This window comes from Formica exsecta, unplaced genomic scaffold (assembly GCF_003651465.1).
Source record: "Formica exsecta isolate Colony F162 unplaced genomic scaffold, ASM365146v1 scaffold72, whole genome shotgun sequence".
Classification (NCBI taxonomy): Eukaryota; Metazoa; Arthropoda; class Insecta; order Hymenoptera; family Formicidae; genus Formica; species Formica exsecta.
Window position 1 is genome coordinate 313176 of NW_021853485.1, and position 27641 is coordinate 340816.

The 27641-nt window shown below is 35.0% G+C and overlaps 2 protein-coding genes across 2 annotated transcripts in view; both read right to left on the reverse strand.

Annotated features, from left to right (window-relative positions):
* LOC115243590 overlaps positions 1-27641 on the reverse strand; it is a 273190-nt gene that overhangs the window by 89875 nt on the left and 155674 nt on the right. The window lies entirely within an intron of this gene.
* Positions 24531-27641, reverse strand: part of LOC115243671 — a 7583-nt gene continuing 4472 nt past the window's right edge. Inside the window, exon 4 of the mRNA XM_029820832.1 lies at positions 24531-25802. Within this exon, the coding sequence (XP_029676692.1) occupies positions 25744-25802 (59 nt within the window). The 3' untranslated portion in view covers positions 24531-25743. The remainder of the gene's footprint in view (positions 25803-27641) is intronic.

The following is a 27641-nucleotide window of genomic DNA, read 5'->3' on the forward strand; positions in this document are numbered from 1 at the left end:
ACCCTTGGGATGAAACAGATTTTTCTCGACCGATTTTCTTTTTGAGAAAAGAATGATACCAAGAATAAATTTTCCAATAATTATGAGATAAGTGCAGCATGAACGCACAGATATTAAAATGAAGTCGACTATTACTCGCGTGAGTACATCATAAGATTTGTGATTATTAAAGTAATATACGTGTATATCTAACGATAAGAGATTTTCACCAGATTATATAAATAAGACCAACTTTTTTGTAAGAAGTATAAATTAAAATTAGAAAAAGCATTAGAGTATAAAACGTATATATATTAAGATGGTTGATTTGACAAGTTGTTTATCTATACAACTTTATTTTTCTGACTTTATAGACACTTTAGACAGAAGTCTGTATATAAAAACAAAAAATATATATATGTGTGTGTGTGTGTGTGTAGAGAGAGAAAGAGAGAGCCGTGATATTTTTCCCCTTTTTCTTTTGTACAGAAAATGTTTTTCATACTTATTTAAATCTTTTACTCCACCTATACCGTCGCACGTTTTTATATAAATGTGAGTAAAGACAGTTCACAGCCATACTAAGTATTGATTTTATAGTACTTTTAGTTTCTCCTCTAGCTGACTTTATAGTTTCGCTAAGAGATAATTACTAAGTGTAAAGAGGGATCTCGAAATTATTCATTGGATGCGAGAGTAATTGAAAGTTTTCAGGGAGTTCCCTAATTTTCCGAACACTTCAAGACATAGCGGTACGTTGACGTTATCGTGGTAATATCGAATCCTTAATTAGTTGGTATTGTTTAACCCCAGTTAAAGAGAAAGCGGAATGAAAAGATGGCGACTGCAGGGAAAATTATCTGTCGTCTCAGCAATTTGTTCTATGCAAATACCTATCTACCTATCCTCTCTACCAACTTCGCTCAGATATTGATTACAAGCATTTTCTTTGTTTCGTGGCGACATAATGTCGTCAATTATTTTTCATTATTATTATTTTTTCTTTTTATGTGTCAGTCAAAAACATTTTATTTTTCCATTGAACCCTACTTACTGACATACTTACTTTAAACTCATTACATTTAAACTTTGAATATCTTATCGTCATAAATTGCACAACAACAGTTTATTTAAGCTCCAATAAAATTTGACCAGAAGAACTTGGGGAAACTTTTATTGAATTAGAAGTTCATATCGCGAAAAGAATTCGAATTGTCGTTTAAGAACTCGTTGGAATGAAATCCGACAGACGACACGGACGAGGCGATCCGACACTACTGGCGTCAGAATCGACGTTTATCTAACTGGGTGAATCTAGGGATTCAGCTTTGTGCCGACACTTCGCCGGTAGGATACTTTGGGAGATAATGGCAAAACTTTGCACGCAACTGAGTCTCTCCTAAGGCGAAGCTGCTCGTTGCATCGCCATCGTAACGTATACGTCGCGTCGGTTGTCTCGTTCGTCGCATTCTCGCGCCAATATATGAGGCGCCATTGAGACCAGGGTTTGATACTGTTAACTAAGTTGCACTCGACTTGATTATAATGACTTGTCTTCAAAGCGAGCTACCCGAGGCCCGTCGTATCTGCGAGCGTGCGATATGCTCTCAAAGGAACTCTCCTTTACCACGATCGTCATCAATGTCGTTCACACCCCTACGCAATTATTAGCCACCTGCCGGTTGCACACACGCAGTATCGTGATACGCAATCAAGACAACAAAACCTTTTGCTATAATAAAATAAATGTTGGTAACTGAAAAATTAGCCTTTTACAAATTCAACGCTATATATATATATATATATATATATATAAACACAGACATACACGTATTAAATATAATACACAATATATAGAATATTTTATCGTTTAAAAATCATTCTTTATAAAAAAATATCATATTTATTATCTTTTTACATTATCATAAAAAGTCATATTGAGACTGTAAAATAATATTAAAATATTGAGAGAGAATTCGTTTCATTTACTTATATCTGCAATAATTTGCTTAATTAAATTTATATTTGGGTCTACACACAATTTCTTAAAGAATGTAATAATTATACATTCTTCGAAAGAAGGTTAATCATCTTGATTTCATAGTTGTAATTAATATTGCTAAAATCTTATTTGTATTTGTGTTGTAATCTATGTTGCATTTTTATATGTGAGTTATAATTGCATTTTTCCACTCTTTATGCTTTGGATACAGCGTCAAGTATATTTTTTTTGTATTGTATAGTGCATTCTCTGTTGTCACAGACATCTCATTGGAAAATAGATATATGTATGTCGTTGTGTTTTTTTCATTTTATGTTCTTTTACTTTATAAAAGGCTTTTCATGAAAAGGGAATACGTGCATCCCTATCCAGAAACTACGTGTTTAATTTAGTCATATATTCTGATGTAAAAATATATAACGAACGAAAGTGTGCCTGTCAACCGCTTGCAACATATCCTTTTTTATTCGCGGCAGAAATAAAAATTTCCATTTTGACTCAAAAGCTTGAAGAACGACACATTGCTGAAGTAGAAAAATGCAAATAGCATATGTGAGAGTTGTGTTTACATACGCAACACAACAACGGAAAATAAAAATAATAGACAACTGCAAATTCAGGATACAAAAACAAATAATAAAATAGATTATAATAGATAATAAATAGATAGTTTGAGATTTGTAATAAAAAAGCTGTAACTCCACCTCTTTTAAACATATCATCAACGCGAATAATAATTGCATTGATATAAATAAAAATGACAATTTTTTTCTTAACGGTAGTTTGACAGCTAGTCTAATTAAGGTTAATTTATATATATACACAAATAATTCATTAGATTTTTATATCTTTTTTAAATTCCAAATAGATTTTACTTTAACAAAAATTTAAATCCGATATATGTATAAATAGCTATATATAATATTTGATGTTGATAATAAATCAATAATAAAAAATAATTATATTCTCGATTGAGTTAAGAAAAAATCAATGTTAGAATTATCCCAAAAATTATTATTAATCATCGCCGCAACAATTTGAGGGGGCCGTTTTGCATTGCAGCATGCTACAAGATTTACTTCGTTAACAGAGCGACCGCAATAATTATGCTACTTTTTGCGTCCTATGCGGTGTGTGTGCTTCATAATATTCGCTTGAAATTTACTTTGTTTCTGGCAGCAACAGAAACAAAGTTTCTTTAGAAACACGAACCAATTATGCTACGTCGCTTTTTCGCGCACAAAGTTTACGAGCGTGCCCTTTTGCATCGTCTGAATTAGATAAACTTTTGTACGATTATTTAACAAATTTTCGATGGGTATCGGCCGTTTGTACAGGTTTCGTAAGGAATTGCCGATGCTCTTTGGTTCGCAAGTTAGGCCGCGACGAACAGTTTTCAGAAGTATCGTATATAGGAGGAAAATTTCACCAACGACGACGTCGTCGTCGATCTAAAACTTTTTCCAGCGGCCGACGACGGTAAGAAACGTCGAGGCGATTTATCTCGGTGGGCTTTAGAACTCGTTATTATCCTCTTACTACTTCGATTCCACTCTGTTACCGGCGTAACTGCAACATCGCAGTAACGATAACGAGAAAGACAAACGCGCAATGCTTCTGATACCTCATTAACCGTTGTTTTTCTTCCTTTTCTGAACATTGCTCGACATATTTTTTTCAAATAGTCATCGAATGTCGTTTATCGTTAGGTTGTTATCGATCAATGTAACGCAATATCCATTGCTATTTCGAATGCTTCACATTCGTTTCACCTTACGCTTGTTTCGTCCTATCGTTAATTGCATTTTTTAAATAGATCAACGTCAAATGAGACGTAAGCATATAAGCATCTATTTTACATAATGATTATAGATATTGTTTATACGTCAATTATAAAAAAATTCAACGTCAATCTAAAATATAATATAATAGTGTGATAAAATCGTATCTCTCAATAATATTAATTTCTGACATTAATTGATATTAATCATTGTACATTATATACAATTTATTTAATCGTCAATAGAATTATCCGACTTTAATTATATATGACAATATAAAATTTTGCATTTCAGTGTCGTTATAAATAAACTTTTATATTATACTTTGAAATTATGATAGATGTATATCTAAAGACTAATATCCGTATGAGAGCAGAATGCAATCAATAATTAATGCCCAAATACGTTATCTTAATACCTTGATACGATAATTACCCCTACATAAATCGGCCGGAACGGCCGTTTATTCTCGCTGTTTTTAATCGAACTTAATGAATTCAGATCTTCCGACGCAGGATTGATGCACCCGTGCTATATTCATCGTCATACTTCGTGGTTAAATCCAGACGAGTAATTAACGAGCCAGCAATTAACTCCGGCAATGTTTTGATCGACCCAGGACCGCCGTATATATCATACACGATCGCTTCACGCGCGCGTGCATACACGCATGAACGCTGGCGAATCGTACAATAAATTGAAGTAACTTTCGCCAAAGTAACGTTACCTCTCTGAGTAACTTTAAACTTTATATGAGCAATATGGTAATTTGCATTTAAACAAGTTTTTCTTATACCTTCCGTGAAACTTTTGTAGAAATTAACTATTAAGAGGATGCCGGACCGTCCTGTTTTACCGGCCATAATAATTATATATTTGCTTAATATAAGGGTTTTGCGGTGTGTACGTGCAAAATAGGATACCTCTCCACTCGGAAATGCATGAAGGAATATAAGTAAACGTTTGAAAATGTATTTGAAAGCCTAATAAGAAACATTTCGGTGTGCAAAATGTTGCATAGTAAAATCTTTTTTAAAAAGCTTCTAAACTCACTTTCTCGAAGTTCACTAATACTCTTTGATAAAATGCCGAGTGCGGAGTTCACTTGTTAGGCACGTGCAAGTTGCAGGTTTTTTATATTAAGTAAATGTTGACGGCAGAAGCCGATAACAAAACTGTAATTTTTAAATTTTTTTTCACTTTTCATATGAAATCATAAACCCCGCACTCCGTTATTATGTATACTTTAATTATGGAAAAGGATTTGTTGATATCTATAATCAACAAAAATATTTTGCAATCCTACTAATATTCGCATTCTGTCGGTATCCGGCATCCTCTTAACTGCATTGTTTGATTAAAGTTTGTAAAGTTTAATTAGCTTTTTTCGAATTGAAATTATTTTATGTAAAAATGTTATGTAAAATATTTTCAAACATCAAGACTGCATGTAAATAAATTATAAATTATCCTTCTTCCTCAGCTAATTTCAGAAACGTTATTATAATAGAATTTTATTTTAAAATATAATCGCTAATATACTTTGGCAACTGGGAAATAAAGTTATACGCGATAAATAAATGAACCAAGTTCCGCTAAAAAGAAATTATGCGCACAGTGGATCTGGTACATTCGTTGGATCCGTTGAACGTTCGCCGAAGGAACCGGCGACGGGAAACGTGATTTCTCACGATCTCTGTCCATTGTGCTGGAGATGCCATTGTGAGAGCTTCCAGCTTGTATGAATCTATCTTCCCAATTGCTTTTCCCGCATAGTATATATGCGCACCGTGTGCGGGGATGTTTTTGATTCGACGCTACTCTATGAGGAAACTGGTTCCCGAGGAAAGAAATGACAAAATTGCGCCACCGCACCGTGGTATTTCAATATATAATTCGCGAATTCCTACTTTGATAGCTCTTGAATTGTGAATTAATCCGTAATTGTTTTGTGCGCAATTTTAGAGTCGCATCTTTAGAATCAATTCTGGATGATGATAAATTCGCGAAAACATAAAGACGAAAAATCAGTCTACTATATTCCGTCATCGAAATACTTATTCTTTTCTCTTATATTAAAAATTCCAAAGCATTCAGTAAATGACCATATAGTGACGCAATCGTGTATGAATACACAGCTTCCTTTACGTACATGTTAAAAGGAAATTTCTTTGGCAAGGAAACGAAAAAGAGAGAGAAAAGTAAAAAAGAGTCGACAAGAAAAGGAAACAGAGGTATAGCGGCAGCCGCTAGGGACCGGATATCCCGTCGACCGACCTGTCTGTCTCGGCTTAAAACTTTTATACCCTCGGTGCGCACACTTGTGTAGTTTCTGACATACTCGAGCGGCTTTGGCGAGTACTCTGCGCGAGCGTAATGTTTTCAGTGGCGAAATGATCCATGACGTTGGTGTTTCACGATGTGTCAATGAAATATGATGTCTCGTGTTGGAAATGTTGATGTGTGTTTTATATAAAAACGACAGACTAAAATTACGATAAAATTAACAACGAAAATATATACAATATCTATATAATTTTCTTCAAAAAGAATTTGTTGCATCAATATAAAGACATGCCAAATTAATATTTGAGAAATAATAAAGTAATTAGTACAGCTGTTATAGTTCCTCGTAATTTATTAAACTAGTATAATTAATAATTAAGTAATATGTATTTCTAATATAATATTTTTTGTTTTACATTTCTAACAGAAAAATATATGATTTTTTTTTAAATTTTACATATTCTTTCAATAAACAATGTTAATGATGGTAATATTAGTGAACCAATATCCGAAAAAAAAATAGAAATTTTTTGTTATGCGCTACTTGCGCACACCATACACATATTTACACATGGATTATATCGATTGGATTGTTACGATTTTATATTTTTATTCAAACGGATATAAAAGGGTGTATTTCAATCTGATTGATCCGATATTTATTAGACATACTGTTTTAATGATGTATTTTTAACATCACGGCTATGCATTTCACGTAACCACAAACAGACACAATTTTCCAACGTGACGCACTGCGAGAAACACAGTTGCATTACGTTTTATTCTGTGTTGTATACTTCAAATTCACACTTTTCTCGCTGGTAATAATGAAACTCGCGAACGAAATTTAGAGGGACAGAAAATTCACGAGCGCATGATAGTAGGCTGCAAATTAGTAGTATTGCGATACTACACAGTTATGTGGTGTTATTCGGAGAGAGAATATTTTTGTAAAAACTTTGTCCATTTTTGTAAAACTTTTTTCATCATGTGCGCACATTGGATACATTGTTCTCTGTAAATATTAAAGTTGTGCAAAATCGATTTTGTATCGTTGTCTTATCTTTGTCTTAGCTTTGCCATAAAAATTAAACAACAATTCGTTTATTCGTATTTTTATATAACAAAAATTTCTAAAATATCTTTATCTCAAAATAGTTGAAAAGAACGTTTGGTTTAGATAATTATAACGAATGTTTTGTGTTCATAATTTAGTACTTTACTTTAGCTACTCATGCGAAATCCGTAGGACAAAATTGCGGGTTTTTTTCTAGATCACCATTATATAAAACCCAAGATTATCAGCAGATCGTGGTTTTCAATGAATTGAGAGAAATAAAAGAATAAAGAAGGATTTCTGGTGCTCGTGAAATTTCCTCGTAAGATATAGATCGTGGCCTTTGATCTGCGTTTGAATCGTGGATAAAGTCCAGCCGATCGTCGCACAAAAGTCGGCGAGAAAATCCTATGCTTGCAGAAATCTCCTTTTTGAATCGTCTATCAAATTCGACTGCTTGAATGAATTATTTTTCGCGGACACGCGAAAATTACGACGATGATTTGTACGGAGTGCTACTGAAATGAATCTGTAATTGAATAATAATAGGAATCTTAAAGCATTGTCTTTTTAAAAATGTAAAAAGATTTATGTGTCGTAATAATGTACAAAATAATTTTTGCTGTTTCATTTTCGACTCAATAATTTTCTATTATCTTTCCAGTTGTTTGCACGTCATCCAGCCTCAAATTGAGGGAACGAACGCGAAGGGTCGTGGAAATTAAAATTAAATTAGCGGAGGCTGTCGTCTTGGGAGGGTGCGATTCAAATTAATTGCCTCGTCGCGCTAATCGCATTCCTTCAAAAAAGCACCCCTCGACCACGGAAGGCATAAAACTTTTTCGTTGATCCTGCAAGAATGTCGAAAAAAAATATCACGTCAGTACTTCATTAAAAACTTGCGATAAAATAACAAAGATAAGATCGGCGGAAGTGTGTAGAATTTGACGTCATAGGAAGATGTGCTGTAATAATTTATTGTAAGAACTGTTACATTTCGTGTAACTATTCTTGCGTTTTATTCTTGCGTGTACGCGAGAGCGGCAATAACGGTATTAAACTAACTGCAAACGCACGTTGACGTACAATGTGTCAAATGCTGTTTAATTAAAAGTTTTGTCGCGGCACATCAGGCGGATAGTATTCCGAATATCGCACGATATATAGAGTCGATTCACTTTGATGTGTGATAATGTATTAGGGAAATGTAGGGTGATGTGCCCAGCAGATGTTATTACGCACGTTGGGTCAAAGGATCGATATCGTTTATCTGCTAATTACAGACGTTTGACGCTGCTATTCAGTGTTTAATAACCGTATTGTCCCGCGAGGCGCGATTTATATTTCGTGCTCGGTATAAACTTGCCTCTCTCAATTCTCATCTCGAATTTATACCTCAAATAATAAATAATAGGTCTCTAAACGCGATATTATATTTATTACAATAATTTATTAATGAGATATTGATAGTGGCAAGATTTGCGTAAAAAATTCATTCTCTTTGATTTTATACTACCCTTATTTATGTTGTATTATCTATATATACAATGATTCAGCAGTATATATTTATATATTTGATTTCAAAGATCAATTCTTATTAAAAATTATAAAGTTTAATTATGTAACAGTGACATGTGTACTCGTGCAAAACGTTTACAAACTGTCATTGTATATATATATATATATTGCAATATTATAATATAAATATTAATTGAAAGAGAGAAATAAAAAGCTGTTCTATCTCATGTTCGTATGAGCTTAGCAGCAAGAAATATTAATGCTTTAGCCCTAACCTCGTTCAGGAGGGATAAACTCGAGACCTAATAGGATCTCTATTTTGGCTTTACGAGACATCTTGCCGGCTTTCGGATCCGCGATCGCTGACCTCGCTCGAGAGAGATTAATTTCTACCGAGCATCTGTGTTATTTCCATGGAGGATTCCGGGTCGAGTTTATCAGAGTCCGTGACGCGGTGTAGATTAACTCTACGTAGCCGCGATCGATCTCCAGTTTCGATCTAGTGGCCCCTCTAACTACGTTAGCGCTCGCAAATGCAACGCTCCTCTTCCCTTATCTACGGTGTTTTAATACAAGTGCCGTGTCTCGAGCGCTCGCGACCATCATGTTGCACAGAACATCTAATTCGCGAACTGTGCGTTTGCCATTAATCAAATTCGAAGATACACGTAAGCGAAATTACGAGGAAACTTTTCGATGGGCATGCATGAAACTCTACGGAAATTCGATCAGGCTCGACAATCGAGCTTTCCGAATTTCCGGAGTACTCTAACCGACCTAGAGAAAGTTTGCCGATTAGATATGCATTCTGGAGTCAGAGGCGTTATCGGAGTAGTGAGTCGATATTGGTCAGAATTGATACTCCAATTCTGTTGCATTTTGCAGATTATAGAGTCAAAATATATTCGGCATCCTTTATCGGATTATTTGAACTCATTAGTGAGCGTAGCTTAAATCGATAATTTTGCTATCGAGAGCGACTGAATCGCTTTCCGGTATATTTCGTTGAATTTTCTCACAGAAATTTATGAAGAAGCCTTCTGTAAATTGATAGTAAATAGAACAATCGGATATCTCACACACACATACGCCGCCAACATAAATATTTCATTCAGAGAACAACTAAACATTAGCAACGCGAATTAACCATAAACGATTCTATTGCCGAACAAAATAATATTCGACATAGTGATGCGTCAGCTTTAAACCGCTTGGCATTTAAAAGTTTCAACAACATTAAAATTCCAATATACAAACTATTTCCAAACTTTCACACAAAACTTCTGTGAAATACTAAACTAGACTTTTCTTTAATTTAACTAGATACTTGCATACAAACTTACATCGAGATAATAAAAATAATAAAATCAAAAAGACCTGGTGAAATATTAATATAATTTCTTTAGAAGATATAATACCTAGATACTTTTCGACTAATCTCACATATGCAGTGTCCAGTCTGCTTTGAAATCTTTTTACAATAAATTATACAATCCCAACTTGTGAAGAATAACGTACACGGAGTATTCCTAGCTATCTGTTCACATACCTTGTGCTTAGTTCGATGTCGATGATAGTGATTGGGCCGGGGATGTTCGATAACAACGTGTTCGGTGATGGTGGGACCGAGGGTAGGGGTGTAAACGCGCGAGGCGCGCGGCTGATGATGATGCCGTGTCGGCTGGACCGGTTGCGGGGTCGTGGCCCTCCTTGGCGAGGAGCGCTGCTCCTTTTGGGCCTCGTGGCATCGGCAGACCCCGCCGCCGCCGTCGCCACTATTGTTGCCGCTCCCGCCACCCTCGCCGCCACCTCCACCCCCGATGAAGCCGCCGCTTAAAGCCGCCGCAGTCAGCTTGCTGGCGTAGTAGTACATCGCGCACATTTATCCGGCGAGAGCTTAACACCACGACCCGATCGCCACCTCACTGCTGTCATCACTGACGTTAGCGATGACGATCGATGGTGCGTTTAGCGCCAATAGCTGCTCGCGAAAACTGAAACTCGTTTGAGTTACGAGGAAGCGAAATCTATGTCGACCGACGAGTTCGATGTCATTGGTATTTCTCCGTCGTTTTATCCGATGTCAACTTTTACGGCGTAATTCTTTTATCGTCCACACTCTTATCGTTCAATCACATTAAAATTTCGCACGACGTACCAAACGAACTCTGGACGGTATCAGTTGATTGGAAATGATGAAATACTTGGAGATCTTCGCGTCTTGAAATTCTTATGAAACGATTGGAATTCTTCTACTTTAATGTCTTACGCTTGTAAACACACACACATACACAATATGCTGCTCTTTAAAATTCACGACTATGGATAGATATCAACGATGCGAATGTACGATTAATGTGTATTTATCTGGCCGTACCACAGTTCTAGTACTTTAGTAATGTATAGTAATTATATACGTGCGTATATATATATATATATATATATATATATATAAAGTACTATCGACAGTTTTCACTTGAATATTTAAATTACACGAGATGTTAAAAGGCACAACTGGCATAATTATTTTAATATAATTTAATATTTAAGCTCTCTCTTTCTCTGTGTTACAAATTGCTGATAATCCAGCTGTGAAAATATAAAGATATATTTAATATTTTTAATAATTTAAAATCCGAATTAATCGAAAACCGATTCTAGATCGTTAGTAGATTATCGGTGACTAGGAATATTTATAGATTATACATATATAGATTAAATTATCACAAATTATTTGAAAAATAATTTAAGAGATTAATTAACTATTCAAAATTAATTATCTGCCTCAAATTATGTTTATAATATTTGTCGGAACAGTTTTTATTATTGTTCAAGATTTATAGAAAATTATATTTAATATTATATATATCTTTGAGTAATAGATAGATAAAAGATCCATATAATATGTTTTAATCATAAAATATTATTTTTCTTTTTTATTAAATTTCGATTTCAAGAAGATAATATACCTGATAATCATATAAGTTACAAACATACGAAAGCCATTATAATTCAGATGGTGTAGTCTCAGCAGAACATTAAATATTCTTTATGACACATAGCCTCCAGAAGTTTGGAAGAACTTTAAATAAGAAAATCCCGCTGGGGTATAGACAAAGGAAAGTTTGATGGGGCGCCTAAGGAAGTGTGGTATAATTCTAGATATAAGAAAAAAGAAAAATGTCCTTTTCTCTTTTATTTTTCACTTTTCACGATAGGACAGGATCATCCGTCCGGTGACAGCGTCTTCCGTTTCAATCCTTCGCTCGCGTCCAATGATACGATATCAGACATGACGGCGTTCGTTCCTCGTTCAGAAAATTCGCGTCCAACAACATCCAGAGAATGACAATATAAGAGAGTTACGGAATAGAGTGCCGAGAGGCTTTCGGCCGATATCAGAGCGGGAGGAAAAGGGTTGTTTATGACGCGCGTCCACGTCTCTCGACGCGTCATCCGTGTGTCCGTGCATGCAGAACAGCACGCGTGTGCCCGAAACACGGCTTCGTCCAGTGCTAAAATCCTCGTAAATCTTCCCTTCTATGAAAGTCGAACGAATTGCAGGAGCGAGCGCGGAGCGACGAGCATTAAAACGTCGCTGGAAATTCGTCCGCCTGCTTTCTCATATACACGTGCGCTTGTGTTTGTATGTACGTGTGTATGTAATGCGCGTATGTGTGCGACGTGCGGACACTCGGCAAAAAACTGTAGCTGGCTAGACACGTTATTGAAAATCGCGCGGCAAGAATTCGCCGCGACAATGAGCGTCGAAATCGCCCGAGCGTACCGCGCGGCCGGTGCACGGTATTATGAAAAAGGTAGATGAAAAACACGTGAAAGGAGAGATTCGCTGGCGGAAGATCGTGCTCGGAGAATTTTGTAGAGAAATATACGCTGTGCTCTTTCATGCGATACTAACTTATTACCTTACGACAAAAATGGAGTCATTTATACATATTAGCTTAACAATAATGTGTCGCGCAAGTTGATATTATAATATGCATACAAAGTTATAAAAGATAATTGGAGTTTTATGAAAGATAGTTTATACACATAAAAAATATTTTATCGATAAATTGCTAATATATCGAGTTTAATTATACATTATCAGTAATTAATTACATGATACCATTGATCTTTGTATTAGAAATTTTAGTAAGGTAACTTTGGAACATAAAGAGAGAGAGAGAGAGAGAGAGAGAGGGGAGAGAGAGAGAGAGCGGTAGTTGAGAGGATTCTAGGGTTAGCCAGCCCTCTCAGAGCAGATTCGAGGGTTCATCGAGTTATCGAGAGGGTTACTATTAATTAACGTTGAATTAGCGTGCCTGCGGGCGTCGAGTCTCATGTAGCTCGCATGAGCAACCCATTCCTGTAATTTCGTGATATATACTCGAAAAAATTACATAAAATGTTGAATTTCTCGCGATTAAGACCAGATCAATTAAGCGTGAAAATAACTCATGTAGAAAGCTATCGGCGATAGCTCATTACCGGGCGCGTTATTTTCCCTCGCTGACTGAAATGTCGTATTCTCAATTACTTACTCGTTATAATAGCGTCTTGATATATGAAAAAAAAATTAATTATCATAATACACCGCATATTTCCCTCGACGCGAAAGTAATAATTGCGCGATCGATATCAGTAACAATAAACCGCATTAACCTTGTTACAAATTCACGCAATGCGCGAGTGCATGAATTATGTCGACGTGCAAGCGGATAAATGTCAAAACAAGCTGAAATGACACGTCATCCCGGAGGACTTCCGGTATCGTTTCGCATTCGCATGTGTCATGTTAACCGGAGGAAGAGAACAGGAAACGCGCAAACGCATTTCCGCCGCTCGTCTCGCGATGCCGATTAATGGCGCTGATTAATTAATCGAAGTAGTCGGTTGCGCGGTAATAATTATCCATTCATTCCGCAGTGCGTATTCGCATTTATTGGCCGCGCTTTGGCTGTTTAATCGCAACTACGGGTGGCCGTCAATGCGTACGCGCGCTCGATTTTACTAATTAGCACAACACGTTGAAACGTACCCCCTGCCGCTAACCAACTATTCGCTACTCACGTACTTAAAGGGAGGTGGGTATACGAGAAAGGGTGAAACAGATCCGAGCACAAGCGGATTTATGCGAGGGCGTGCATATATCCAGAAATTCGACTGCGGACACGAAACGCGACAACGGCACAACCGCCATTCCCAGGCACATTTCATACATGCGACGATACTTGTTATCGCTGTCCTTTAATAAGCTAATGTTACGCACGGTATAACTTTTATTTGTTTTACCGCGGATTAATGTTATATTTCGGTGCGGAAAGCGACTAAATGGCACGCGGTATGAATAATTTATAACGATGCCGCAGCGCAGCACGCTCGCTGACAGTCTTTCATAAATGGTACGCGTGTACGCTGTATTACGTATTGTTGTAATGGTGCTTTGAGTTGTCGGATTGTATCAACGAGAAAAAGTTGATGAAATTTCAAACTTTGTGTCATTGCGTGAATACACAAAATTAATGACATTAGCTTCATATGAATATTATAATTAAAAAAGTTCTAAATCGTCTAAATAGAAGTCAAAAATAGGGAAATTGTGTTTGTTATTAATATTGAAACGTTTGCATTCGCGCGCAATAGGAATGTTTCACTCTTATATGCGATTCTTTGTTTATATTTGATATCGAAATTCAAATAATATAAATATCTTGGGAGAGAAAGAAAAAAAGAGGCAAGAGGAATATTATAACTACAATATATTCTTTATATAGCTTCTCTAATAAAATTTATAAAAATTTAAAACACAATCTAAAATGCGCATTTAATGTGCCACTAAAATGTTTTAAATTGCCTTAAAATGTGTGTTTTTTAGTGTTTCAAATATTTTTTACATACTTGTAAAATTTTTTAAAAATATTCCTCAATATTTTATAGATGTTTATAATCTAAAAATATTCTGAAAATATATCAACGCTAGAGAATACAATTTAACAGAAAAAAAAAATATATCATTATATATTAAATAAAAAACAACTCTCTTTTTGTATTTTCCTCAAAATAATTTCTTTAATTCTGGTTTTGCAAGCTCAGCTTGAGAATGTGATTAAATTATATTTTATTATTTACACGGAATTTAGTACACCATTATCGTACGACACACGCAAACGCGCATCTACGTATATTGTACACTTATAAAATTATCACACAGTAGACTTGTTCTGATTGCAAAATAAATTACTTTTTGATTGACTATGTTCTACCATGAATTCGGCAAATGGTATTCAGTTTTCGGATATTGTGTCATAACTATTCTGTCGATGTCAATTATAGATGTCGTTGACAAACTGTTAAATGTAATTGAATTATATTCGCGATTGCAAATTTTAAAATCAACAGAAGGCAATAATTGCATTTTATACATTTAGATAGCATTTTATAAATTTTTATACATTTTATAAAAAACTATATAAAAACTTTTTTTCTATAAATTAAAATATAAAACAAAATACAAGCAGTATGCCATTTTGATATGTGTTTTTGCGCCAACGTTATATAAAATTTTGCATTTCGCTCAAGAAGCGATAATGAAGCGGCGGATAATAATTGTACTATGCGGTATGTTTTGTTTGAAATAAAGAGAAAAATTGCTGTCTTTTCATGAAACACATTTACACTTTGTTTTAAATAAAGAGAAAAATTGCTGTCTTTTCATGAAACACATTTACACCTTTTTTTTATAATTTTGCCTACAGATACACACCCAGCATCTTTTGCATTGTCAAGTAAAATAGAATCGATTTCGTATTCCGAAGCTTTATCCATTCGCACCTAATTATTTCCGCACGAGTAGTCCAATCGGTTGCCGGACGTGATGTAAATTAGAAGAATTCGCTGCGCCAATGAACTCACCGAGCAAGAAAATTCCATAAATGAGAAAGAAATTCTTTTGTGAACGAAAAATTCGTTCTTATGAAGGATGGGCTTGCGCGACGATGTGAATGAGATATAGCAGGAAACGAGCGAAAATTTTTTACTATAAGGACTAGAAATCCCTCCGTCGTGGCCAGAATAAATTAAACAAAAAAATTTAGTGTTTGCAAATTCGAGTGGAAAACAGATTAAATTTTTACTACGAAAATATTGAATCTATATGTGATTCGAGAAAATAAGATTCTATTATATATATTAAACGTAAATAACATTTTCTCTGTTTTATAAGAGACATTATACTTTTTCAATATTATTAAAAATCAAGTTTTTATTTTTATTATTTGATAATTGTTTATAATTATCAAATTTCAATAAGAATATATTAATCTCTCACTCTCTCACTCTCGTTGTGTAATTTATCCTGTTACAATTTTATAGCGTTAATCACACGATTCTATAGCAAATTATTTCAATTAACAAAACAAGGCAGAGATCACTCCGCAATGATTATCTACGATGGTGGAAGATATATTAAAGAGGAATCTTGGATGAGCTGGAAGGATAATACCGGAGAAACCTGCGGCTCGTGCCTCAATGATAAAGGAAAGGGCGCTGAGAATAAACAGGGAGAGGTTGTCTCAGTCAATATTGAAGTTTCGTGTCCTGTTCGCGGCTCGGCCGCTTCTATCTCGGGTTGTTCCAAGGAACCGCTCCTAATATTACTATCCTTCCAATCCAGAATCCTATCGCGAATAGCCAGTGAAATTATCGATTCTAGAAATTATGCTAGTTCAATGATTGTTATGCTTATGAATAATGAAAAAAGAACTGTAATCTAAAATTATTAGTACACTGCCTGATCCTGCTAAAAGAGAAAGAGAGAGAGAGAGAGAAAGAGGAAATCTTGTTATTTGTGTTCTTTATAATTTCAAAAAAAAACGTGTGTAAACTTTTAATTAGAATTTAATTATATTCTAACCATTACATATAGAAAACTATTTAACTGTATGACATTTGTAGTTTATGTAATATTAATTTTTAATCGATGATACACATTTGCTATTAGCAATGCTTCTCGTACACAATAAGAATCTGTCGCTATGTATCCGTAAAATGCTTTCTCCTTCTTTCTCTCGTAACTGTAAGACTAGTTAACAACTCAGCAAGAAAACGAAGTATCGACCCTCCTCGAAACACTCAATTCTATGCTAAGTATAGCTTCGGCTCTCCACCGTTTAATCTTTACGAGGTCGTAAAAGCGTTTACTGTTGCAAGAGAAACATTTTCTCCTTTTTCCAAACATTTTTAGCATACTTTCAATCATTCTGCTCTAATAGAATGTGGCACCAGAGATATCAATTCTAACATAGAAAAAAAAAGTCCTTTTATAGATCATTTTATATATCATGCTAACATTTATTATACGTATAAGTATGCAAATATTATATTCTTTAGATAATTTTACCATTTTTTTATTGCCATACACTTTTATTTCTTTATATAATTGAAACATATGTTTAAAATTATTTTATCTGTTTTTAAGCAAGTCAAATAAAATGCACTTTCTATGCATGGAAAGCAAGCACAGCAATACAAAGACATAATAATTATCATGCAAAAAAGTATTAGACTGTATAAATATTGATAGTAACAGAACTAAAAAATTGGCTTGCGATTAAATTGCATATCTCTCAGTTGTAATATTGTTTTTTTCATATATTATACCAAGCTTTAAATAATTTATATATTAAATAAAACACATACACACATGCATTGTTTATTTACAACTTTAAGATATTCCAAAAATGTTGCTTGTATTAATTTCTTTCATTACTCTCATATGCTTTTAATGACAATATGTAATAAAAAACGAAAAATCTACCAACAGTCGCGTCTCGTTCGTCCATTAATCCCTTTCCAGGGGCGTATCACGTGCCGGAAATGCAATCATGCGAAGGATTCTCGTTGAATGGGACATTAATATCATATTCATCGTAATTGGACCGCGTTTTATACGAATGAAAAAAGAACAAATCGATGTGATGCTTTCAAGAGATAAATCCCGTTATTTGTTCCTTTGTTATGATTCAACGAATATTTTATTAGATTTTAGCACAATTCTATTCGTTTCATATATCGTATTCTATTCGTTTCATATATACATTTTTTTCTTTTGTTTTATCCATTTGCACAAATAATATAACTCATTATTATATATACAGGTTTTACATTATGTTCGAAAATGATCAGACATCGTAGATCGAGGCTGAATATTTTCGCAACGAATTTTTGTCAAGAAAACATATGAAATTCTCGATACTATGGATTGCAGCAAGTCGAAGCTCCATAAACTTCGACTACTTTGCGCATTTGAATCTTGCAAGTGAAGGTCAAGTGTCAGACGTAGTTGTGTCTAGTATTTAGAACGGCCAAAGTTCGCTTCGAGTAGTTTCGCCGTTGAATGTACGGATCTACGGACTGCTCTAATCTTGAGAGGGGAATCTCTTCGCCAATAATCTTGAGAATTTCGCGAATTCTCATTTAGCCAAATTCATGTTTTCTGATTGTAAAACTTTGCCGGATTAATCCAGAATCTTGTTAAGCCATTGCCTTAAGTAATATGTATCGGCTTTCGCAGATGTACGCGATGTGCAGTAACGGATTTACGACCTAGGAAAAAGGTAATTGAGTCGCAATGAAAAATCTATTTACCTTGTGTCAGCTGAATAGCGGCATTGGCTGGCACAGTTTTCGATATGCCGGATTTACTTGAGAGAGATTTCTCTTTCCTTGTTTACGAGCCGACATTTCGTGAGAACGTTAAAGTTTTTCCCCGTATTGAATTATACGGAGGTCGCGCAGCGATAAGAAGATAAATTGATTCATGTAAAAATGCGTATTTCAATTTTCTCTCGAATAATTGCCACGTCGTAAATCGTAATGCGACAGACGAAATGGAATTCGAAATTTATTATTACAATACCTCTCTCTATTTTTTGATAATATTATGGCTTAATTAAATATGCGTTTTTTAATCAAAACGTTTGAACTATTATTATTGCTTACTTTACACAAATACTGTTTAATGTCATTGAAATTTGCCGTAGACCGGCAAAAGTTTTATGAAATATGGACGAGATATCAATGACTGAATAACAAATTATTGAATGCGTAATGTGATCTCTCCAGGCGCGAATTAATGCGCCCATCAAGAAATAGAATGCAGTTCATTTTTAGAAAAGTCGACGCTGCCGATAATATCGGGCAAAGAGCAAATCGATATTCCTGTTGGAATACTGACAGCTGGGATATTTGAGCATCGAAAAGCATCCTTAGAATAGAGATGCACCGACGCAGTTAGCGGAGCGATTAAACGGAATTTTGGAACGCGACGACCAGCAGCCAGAATCATCCTTTCTCTCTCTCTCTCTGTCTCTTTCCTCTTAATAGCCGCGTTCGTGCATACGGCGTCTGGTTGTCTGGTGAATATGCTTTCGTCCTCCACCGGCATACCGGAAATCTCGACAGACTACATCAACATGAATGAGAGAGACGGATAAAGCGGCATGTACTATGCGTAAGTCATCGTTGTACAAACGTAGAGTTTTCTTATATATAATGTAAATGATGCTAAAGTGCAAACTAATTTCGCGAGTTGTATGGCCACGATATGTAAAAGTTGTAAATATTAAAAGAAAGGTGATTCTATATTCTTGAATACTAGAATAATAAAATGTTACAGTCTTATTTTAAAAAATCCTCATTTTTCTTTTAATCTTAAAAGATGACAGAAAAGATTAAACAATATTTTTTACGCACAAAATATAATATTAATTAGAAAATTAAAATATATTAATTACAAAAGCATAATTGTGATGTACATAAAATTTAAATGCTATCGCTCCATATTCACATAGTGTGACTCAATCTCGTAATTTATTCGATCATTCAATCGAAAGGCATGCGTATAATGATCCATTTCTTTAACGCTACTTCATATATAAGATTTCAATCAAGACTGACCATAATTTAATAAACATATGTTATGCTAATGAAATCAATCGTTCGCTTGATAATGAAAGGTAAAAATTTATATGCAACCAATAATTATATCGGTTGTAAATCACCTCGTAATCTTTAAGCTTTCGAGCTATGAAAAGCTATAAATATGTGTATATGTGTGTGTGTGTGTGTGTGCACTCCTATCCGAAAGAGAGAACAAAATGAAGAATTCAGGATGTAGATAGATATAATTCTGTAGGTTGTCTGTAGGGCTGACATAACTAACATTGCTCCCGATAACTATACGTAGCATGGCTGTGGACGCTTTGCGCTTGGGAAAGCCATTAGCGTCCAAAGCAGCCCACGAACCGCATTCCCTACTGCCTTTCGTCCTCCTTGAGCTTGTCTCCTTCTATCTCTATCTCACCAGCAACGCCGACCAGCATCTTTGCATAACGAATACCGATGGTGCTCTCTCGTACGTTATATCTACGTCTTAAAACGCGTACGATAGTCAAATGTCTAAAATATTTTTCATTTTTCTTATAAAATTGAGAATCTAAAATTGCAATTCATTTATAACTTTAAATGATGTAGAAAATAATGTAGAAAAAATAATATAAAAGTTTAAATAACGTAAAAAAAAGTTAATGGATATTTTAATCAAATTAATTATATTGCAGACAATATTTTCCTTTTATCTCTTTTACGTCTACGCAACTGAAAAAGATTAACACACGGAAAAATTGCCGCTTGCTCGATTCTACTGTGCAAGTTATTATTCAGAGAGAAAAATCAAATTGTAAAGAATTTTGATCCCTTTCCGATAACTCATGGAAATAGAAAACATAATGAATTGAATAAGCTTGCCATTAGCTATTCTATTTGAGTCAAATTCAATCTTCACGGTATTACGTATCGCATCGATTGTTAAGTGCTATACCATTAATCTGAAGTTCAGCGCGCGCTAACATAACGTCCTTATCAACTTATCTAGAAATTAAATCAATCCCAACTTCGTAGTTTCCGAAGATATGGCTACGATATCGGGGCCGCGAGCGGAAAGATTACAATTTCGAACATGGAGTTTCTCGTTTGAAGGGAAGGAAACACGATGCTGGTTGGTTTCAGTTTGGTCTGCCTGTTCACCCGCTTCCGGGTAGGAAGTAGTGCACAGGTTACAGAGATCGAAACGCTACTTCCACCCACCTCCCAACAGACGTCATTGCACGCTCGGCATATTGTTGTCCGATCAACCCTCCTCTCGCCGCATCCCTTGCATTTTGCAACGTCCGCACATTCGCAGCGATGCTACTCTGCGATGCTATTTTATTTTGTTTATATTGCCAACAGAAATATCACAAAGTTTATAGAATCTGTTCGGGAAATTTTTTGACGGTAATTTGAAATGTTGCAAAAACTATTGGGAAGATGAAACTGATGAGACGTTGATTCGTTGCTATTGGATGATCGTATATTGTGCGGTCGTTGCAATTTGCTTGAAGCAGCAGTTGTTGAAGTTGCGTCAGCAACCGGTCAACGTCTCCTCAGCATGCCTGGATTTGCCGAGTACCTCTGCCGCGACGCAATTAAATTGATTCCCTAGTTTATTTAGTTCCGAGACGGAAATTCATCGATAACTGATGTTTCTGTGTTAGTCGATGTGTGTGGTTTAGATCAGCGAGTTTGTCGAAATTTCAGAATTGGATATCATGTTGGCAAGTAAAGACCAATTTCATTATTGTGTTACAGAGTTGAATGGTCACTTGCTAACTAGACGTTGTTAATTTCTTTATTTTTAGTCAATTCAAGATTAAATATTAAAACCGGCAGAATCGCAATGAATACAAGATTCATTGTTGTATGCTAGTGTGCTATGTTTCTTCGTGATAATAGAAACACGATAATTGATGTAAATTACAATCATGTAAATTACATCTTTCACAATATGCGTAGCATCGAAAATTAGAATCATAAAATTGTACCAATTTTAATTCTGCTCATTAATTTTGTGACTTTTGTTTTAAATGATGTATCCCCATATATGTAAATATTTCACGAAATATTCATTATAGTAACAATTACAATATATGGCCAATTATTAATTATAATAAAATTCAAAATGATAGTAATCGAAGCAAAGAAATACATCGACTTATTGAAATAAAATGATGAAAAAGATTTTTCTTCCGCAACTATACACATCGACAAATTAAATTGTCAGTTTTTAATATCCCATGCCTCAAAATTCGTAATATAACGTTCTCACAAACTACATTGCAAAACGACTGAAATGTCGAAACATTCAGCCTGAAAATTAAGGGAATCCCCGCGTATTTCTCATCGAAGCAATTTCCGTATGCAATTGACGAGAAATACTTTCGCTTTTTGGACATGCAACATTTACTTGGCGCGCCAACGGACATGTTCCGTGAAGTAATAAATAATGCAAAATCGAGATTAATATCATATATCGCGCATGGCAAAGTTTGGACAAACTATCGTGCACACCCGCAAACGTCGACAGATGGCGACGAGCTGTGCGCCTATGTCGTTCCTTTCCTAATGTATTCAGTCCTTTGGCCTGTTGGACCACATGTTGTTATAAAACACAGAGGCGACGGCTGCGTTTATCGTGAATTTTAGTTACGGGGCCGTCAAATTTTCCATCCTTACCTGACGCGCCATTCTTTTTGTATGACGCGTGCGAGAAAAGCGCGTGAAACTATTTGAATTTACATATGCTCCAACAAATTCACGCAATTTACTCTTTAGGATTAAAAATATTAACAACGTCGTTTCAATATGTTGTTAGCTATAAAGTTACATTTAATACAAGAAATTAAAAGATTTCGGTCAATTAAAATAATTTTAAAAGGATTTAGATTACATTAGTTTCTCATTTAATTTCATATAGATTTGTAAACATCAAAGGTGAAGAGATTATGTAAACTGATGCTTTCAAAATATTGTGTAAAATTACTCGAGTGAATTTATATTTTGCGAAAGCCCATCGAGGTTCTTTCATGCAATTTGAAAAATTCGCAGGAAACCTTTGATAGCACGAAAGAAATCGAACTGGGAATAGAGCTAACCGTAGAATTTTCTTCACTGGCAGCATATTATGTTTTCGAGTTTCAGCATTAAACTTCAAAGACTTCTCGCCTAGTTTTCAGCCGAAGTTGGCGCGATATCGCTTCTTGCCCCGGGGAAAATAAATTTTCCGACGTTCACTGAGTCGACGTTGAAATTCCGTCGCGGGAAAAATGCGATGGATCGTATATTGATATACGCGGAGAGAAGCGCGTTAGCCGTAATTGCAGCCTACATATGACGCAGTGATGCTGTGCGGTAAACATTTTTTTTGACAGTAGTCGATACTTTTCGGACGAAAATATCGTTGGCTAGTTTAACCGCGCTTGAATAATCGATTATTGTCCGCGTCAAAAATTTACCATCGCCTCTATATTTGTTCGCGCGCGCTTTGTATCGAAATAATCGAACCTATCAAAAGTGATACGATTTCGCATGATACATGGATACAAGGGCTCATAAAATGTTACCGCGACGGATGCTCCGACATCACGACATCATGCTCCGTTTTTATTCGTGGCATTTTACACAATCGTATGTATTTTTCCATCATCGCAAATTATTGGATTCGGTTTGTGTGCAACGCAATTTTCACGAGACGTGAAATTCGCCAGAAATACAATAACACGACTCTTTCATATTATGCTGTGCCATAATCTTGCATTTGAAAAAAATTATATTTTATTATGCGTGTGATTTCAGATTATTACGTGTTATTCAAAAATATAATATGTATATTTGAATTCACATTCCATATTATCATTGATGGTCGAGGTCGTTATTGCTCGAATTCTGCTCAAATATTGTTCGAGATTAATTCACTCTTCATAACAGAAGTCTACTGATATTGCTATAATGCACATAAACTACCATTTTCCGCTATCAGTGGAATTACGTTACAACAATATCATTGAAAATTTTAAAGTCCTTATCCGGTTTAAGTGACATCTGTTTCCAATATATAAACAATTTAATATCGCTTGAAAATTAATTTTTAAATCTTAATTTAATTTAGAAAAATGCTTTTTTATACAGCGATAAAACCTTCGACTTTCATTAACTGTGCAATCTTTATTTTCCATCCATAAAAGAAGATGTGACACAAGACTTCTTTTTCTACGAGCAAACTTGTTGCTTATGTGTCGTTCGACTTCTGGAGACTCTGGAGCAGTTCCAAGGTATGTAGACAGTTGGTCGTACGTGCGTATCCTAAGGAAGTTACTTGGCTACCTTATATTAGAAGTATAAACCAAAATCATGTAAAGACGAATTCACGCGTGCATCAATATTATAAATATACAATATATAGAGATCATAATATAGATATGTAAAACAAATGGCATATTACGTTTAGTAAAAATATCAAACGTCCAACGAACATTTCAACTGCAACATTATCATAGCGGAAGGATTTTATCGATTAACTATACAAAGTAAAACAGATTATTATCCGCTATTAATTCAACGCGTGGACGCAATTTCCTATGTAGTTATATCATTATCTGTCTTGTCATTAGTTTCTGTATATTATTATTCATATTTGTAAATATAGTTTAAATTACCTGTAAAATGTTGTCTGTAATTATGATATATTGATTATAAAATATGCTTTATCTTTTTTACAACGCATTTACAGTAATCGATAAATATTAAATTTTCCTTCCCCTCCTCCTCCCTCTTTTTCTCTCTCTCTCTCTCTCTTTTTCTGACATGTTGAGACTGTATAATTTATTATAATTAAAATTATTTATAAATTATAGCACTCTTTTAGAAAGCTTTTTAGTAATAAATCTGCATTTTTATCTAAAAATGGCATTGTAATTTAGCATCATAATTTAGCAAACTAATTCAATTTATTGAATTTCATGTGTTCAATATCTGCAGAATCGTTACAATTACGCAATCGCTCATAATCCTCATAAGTCTCGATAATACCTTTGTGAATGTAAAAGCTCTACCTGTTCGGTTTTGGATATCCGCGTAGCTTGTACCTTCTAAAACGATAACGCAGGCGCTATTATACGCATACGTACGCAAATGCATTTTGCATTTATCGATATGTAGCGAGAGTACCTAGGAATCGCATACATCAATGTAATGCCGTTATATAATTCGCTTCGATCTACCATTTCAATATTTGATTTAACTGATTACACAGGATGTGTGGGAAGATTGGAAATTTATAGCGGCCCGGGTAGAATGCGATGTATTATTCTGCGTGATTGCAGTTTCTTTTATAGCAATTACGAGAAAAAAACAAATCCAATGTGTTATTCTGCGTGATTGGTAGTTTATTTTATAGCAATTGCGAGAGAATAATACATCCTTGTGTAGATATCAAATAATAATTTATTGAAGCAATTTTTTTTTCTCAATTTTACCACTCATATTTTTATCCATAAATTAAAACGAACGTGACATAAATATAATATATATGATACATATATTTAATAAATATCTAATTAATGTATCTCAATAATTTTAAAATAATTGTTCTCCGATCTATTTCGTACTTTCTGCATTATATGGAACGTGGCATTTCATTTCGTTTCATTGCAAATGCTACGGAATTATTCTGTTGTAGAAAATATTCGAATTTCAATGGAAAATTTGCATTATATTACGGTAAATTATTACAAACAAGCGGAATTAAGATGCACCGACATCGAGCATACAATTCATTTCCACGATGTTAATTCGGGCGAGCAGATTCAGTTCGAGAAATTCATATCGTATAGTTGTATAGATATTACGCCAGAGTTCGCGTAATATCTATACAACTATACAGAGAATCGTCTCGTTTTTATAAAAACCACGCAATAAATTCACAATTACTTCAAAAGATCGTTAAAATATATCGAGCAAAATATATCGATTCTCTCTACCGTAATTCTGCTGAATCCGCCGTTGCAAGAGACGGCGCAACTAGCCCGTCTGTGTTGCCCTTGTAGGCTACGCTTTGCGGTTTACACTATCAAAGCCTTTTCCCTACGTAGTGTGCACTGTCACCGTGCAGCTTCGTTTGCAGTGGTTTGATGGTCGCGTCGCATCAGCCGTAACGGCACCGGCTCCTTAAGGCAAAGCAGAGCTTATCTGGTACATCTTGGAATTACTCGCGACTCGCGAGAACAGAGAAGGCAACTCCCACCTATCGAAATAATTATCTGCCTTAAAATATGTTTTTCATCGCAAAATAGAATTTTGGAGATGCACTCTTAGAAATGAATAGTTCTTTGTACAAAGAACACTTCTCTTCTCGACATTAACCAAATTATGAGAAAAAAAAAGAAAGAGCGCGATTGTCTGTCTTAATGGATATTTCAATGCGAGAGAAAAATCGGTATCCATCGAGAAACGACAAAGCTATAATATAATCGATACTATATAATCGTACATCGGGCGCGCGAATCATACATATTCTTTTTTTCTTATTTTGCATTTATGACGTTAATTACGCATTGGCCGTAAACGACTCGCCGACCGCGCGAAGAAAAGCGACGACGTCAATGCGTCCTTTGCAACGCACACGCGCGTTTACGGGCGTTGCGCACGAGAAAACGACCTTTAATAAAAAGATTAATATCGCGGAATAAGAGTAAAACGCGCTGTCCGTGGCGTGATAAAGTGCCGCGGCTAAACAGGAAAATAGTAAAAACCGAGGGCAGGCAAGCTGGCTTTATCGAATCACGCCGCGCGTGTTTGCCCGCACGTAGATAGGGTACGGAGGCGGCCGCATTATTTGTACCTTATCGTACGCATTACCCGCGCACGCACCGCGAATGCATCGTGGAAGATTGTAAAAGTTCCACGCAGGTCGCTGCAAAGCAGCTCGTCGCACCTTTAATTAAAATCGTTCAAGCCGCACCTTTTTAACGATCGATTCGTGTCGTAAATGTTATACGCTGTTATATGCGGTATACGCCTCCCCATTTTTACGTTCGCCGGTGCTTTTCTTTCTGAGTCCTGCCCGATTAAAGTATCCTGACCATGAAGGTAGTAATTATTGCGATAACGATCTCGCGTGCATTTTTCACACGATAAAAATGTTTCTTCTCGCGACATGAAGTACTGCCATACAACGATTAATAATGCGTAATATTAATCACACACTAAATGATTTAATATATAATACAATTTAAATGATATAAAAATCATAATTATTAAATTGCCGTATTTTCACACAATTTGAGGATAATAAATATCTATAATGCGATTTGTCTTTCAACCGGAAAAAAAGTTCTCTCAATTGAAAAAAAATTGTTGTTATTAAATATTTAAAATAGCACTTTTAAAATATTCATTTTTGCACGCACACGCACACGCCAATACAAATACACACATATATTTCCTTGTTTTTTTTTGTGGAAAGGCAAATTTCCGCTTTATAGAATCAAATTTCATTGAAGCAATAACAGATACATAACTACCATCATGTATATCCCCTATATAGAGCGTTTTTATCAAATATTAATTATTGTTTTTTTCTCACATCGTTTTAGCATGGGGCGTATCGCATCGGGAAGTGCTAAATGGAAACAAACTGGCTGAGGCAGTAAATAACGCTGTCGATAACGGGTGCTCGATAATACGTGGTTGCGAACGAAACGCTTTACTTCCGGGGAGATTAAATGAGAGTAAAATATGATAACGCCCTGCGTATTCCCGTCAATTCAAACACAAAAATTTTTAGCGTAACATGAATTGCAGGAGCAAGAAATGAGGAACAAGGAATTTAAAAAATCTCTGTAATTTTTAACATGTTTTGTAAATAAACGGCATTCACGGAAATTAAAAATGTCAAAGACAGGCACGACTATCGTATGGAATATTGAATTGTGAATTCTAATTGTTGATGCTGTATCGATATAACGAAGTAATTGATGGTTCCTGTTATGCAGCTTGACCTAGTTTTAACTAAAACAATGTAGCTTAAATGGAAGCTCCGTTATGTGTTATTTTATCGTAGTATATAAATTTGGTATATATA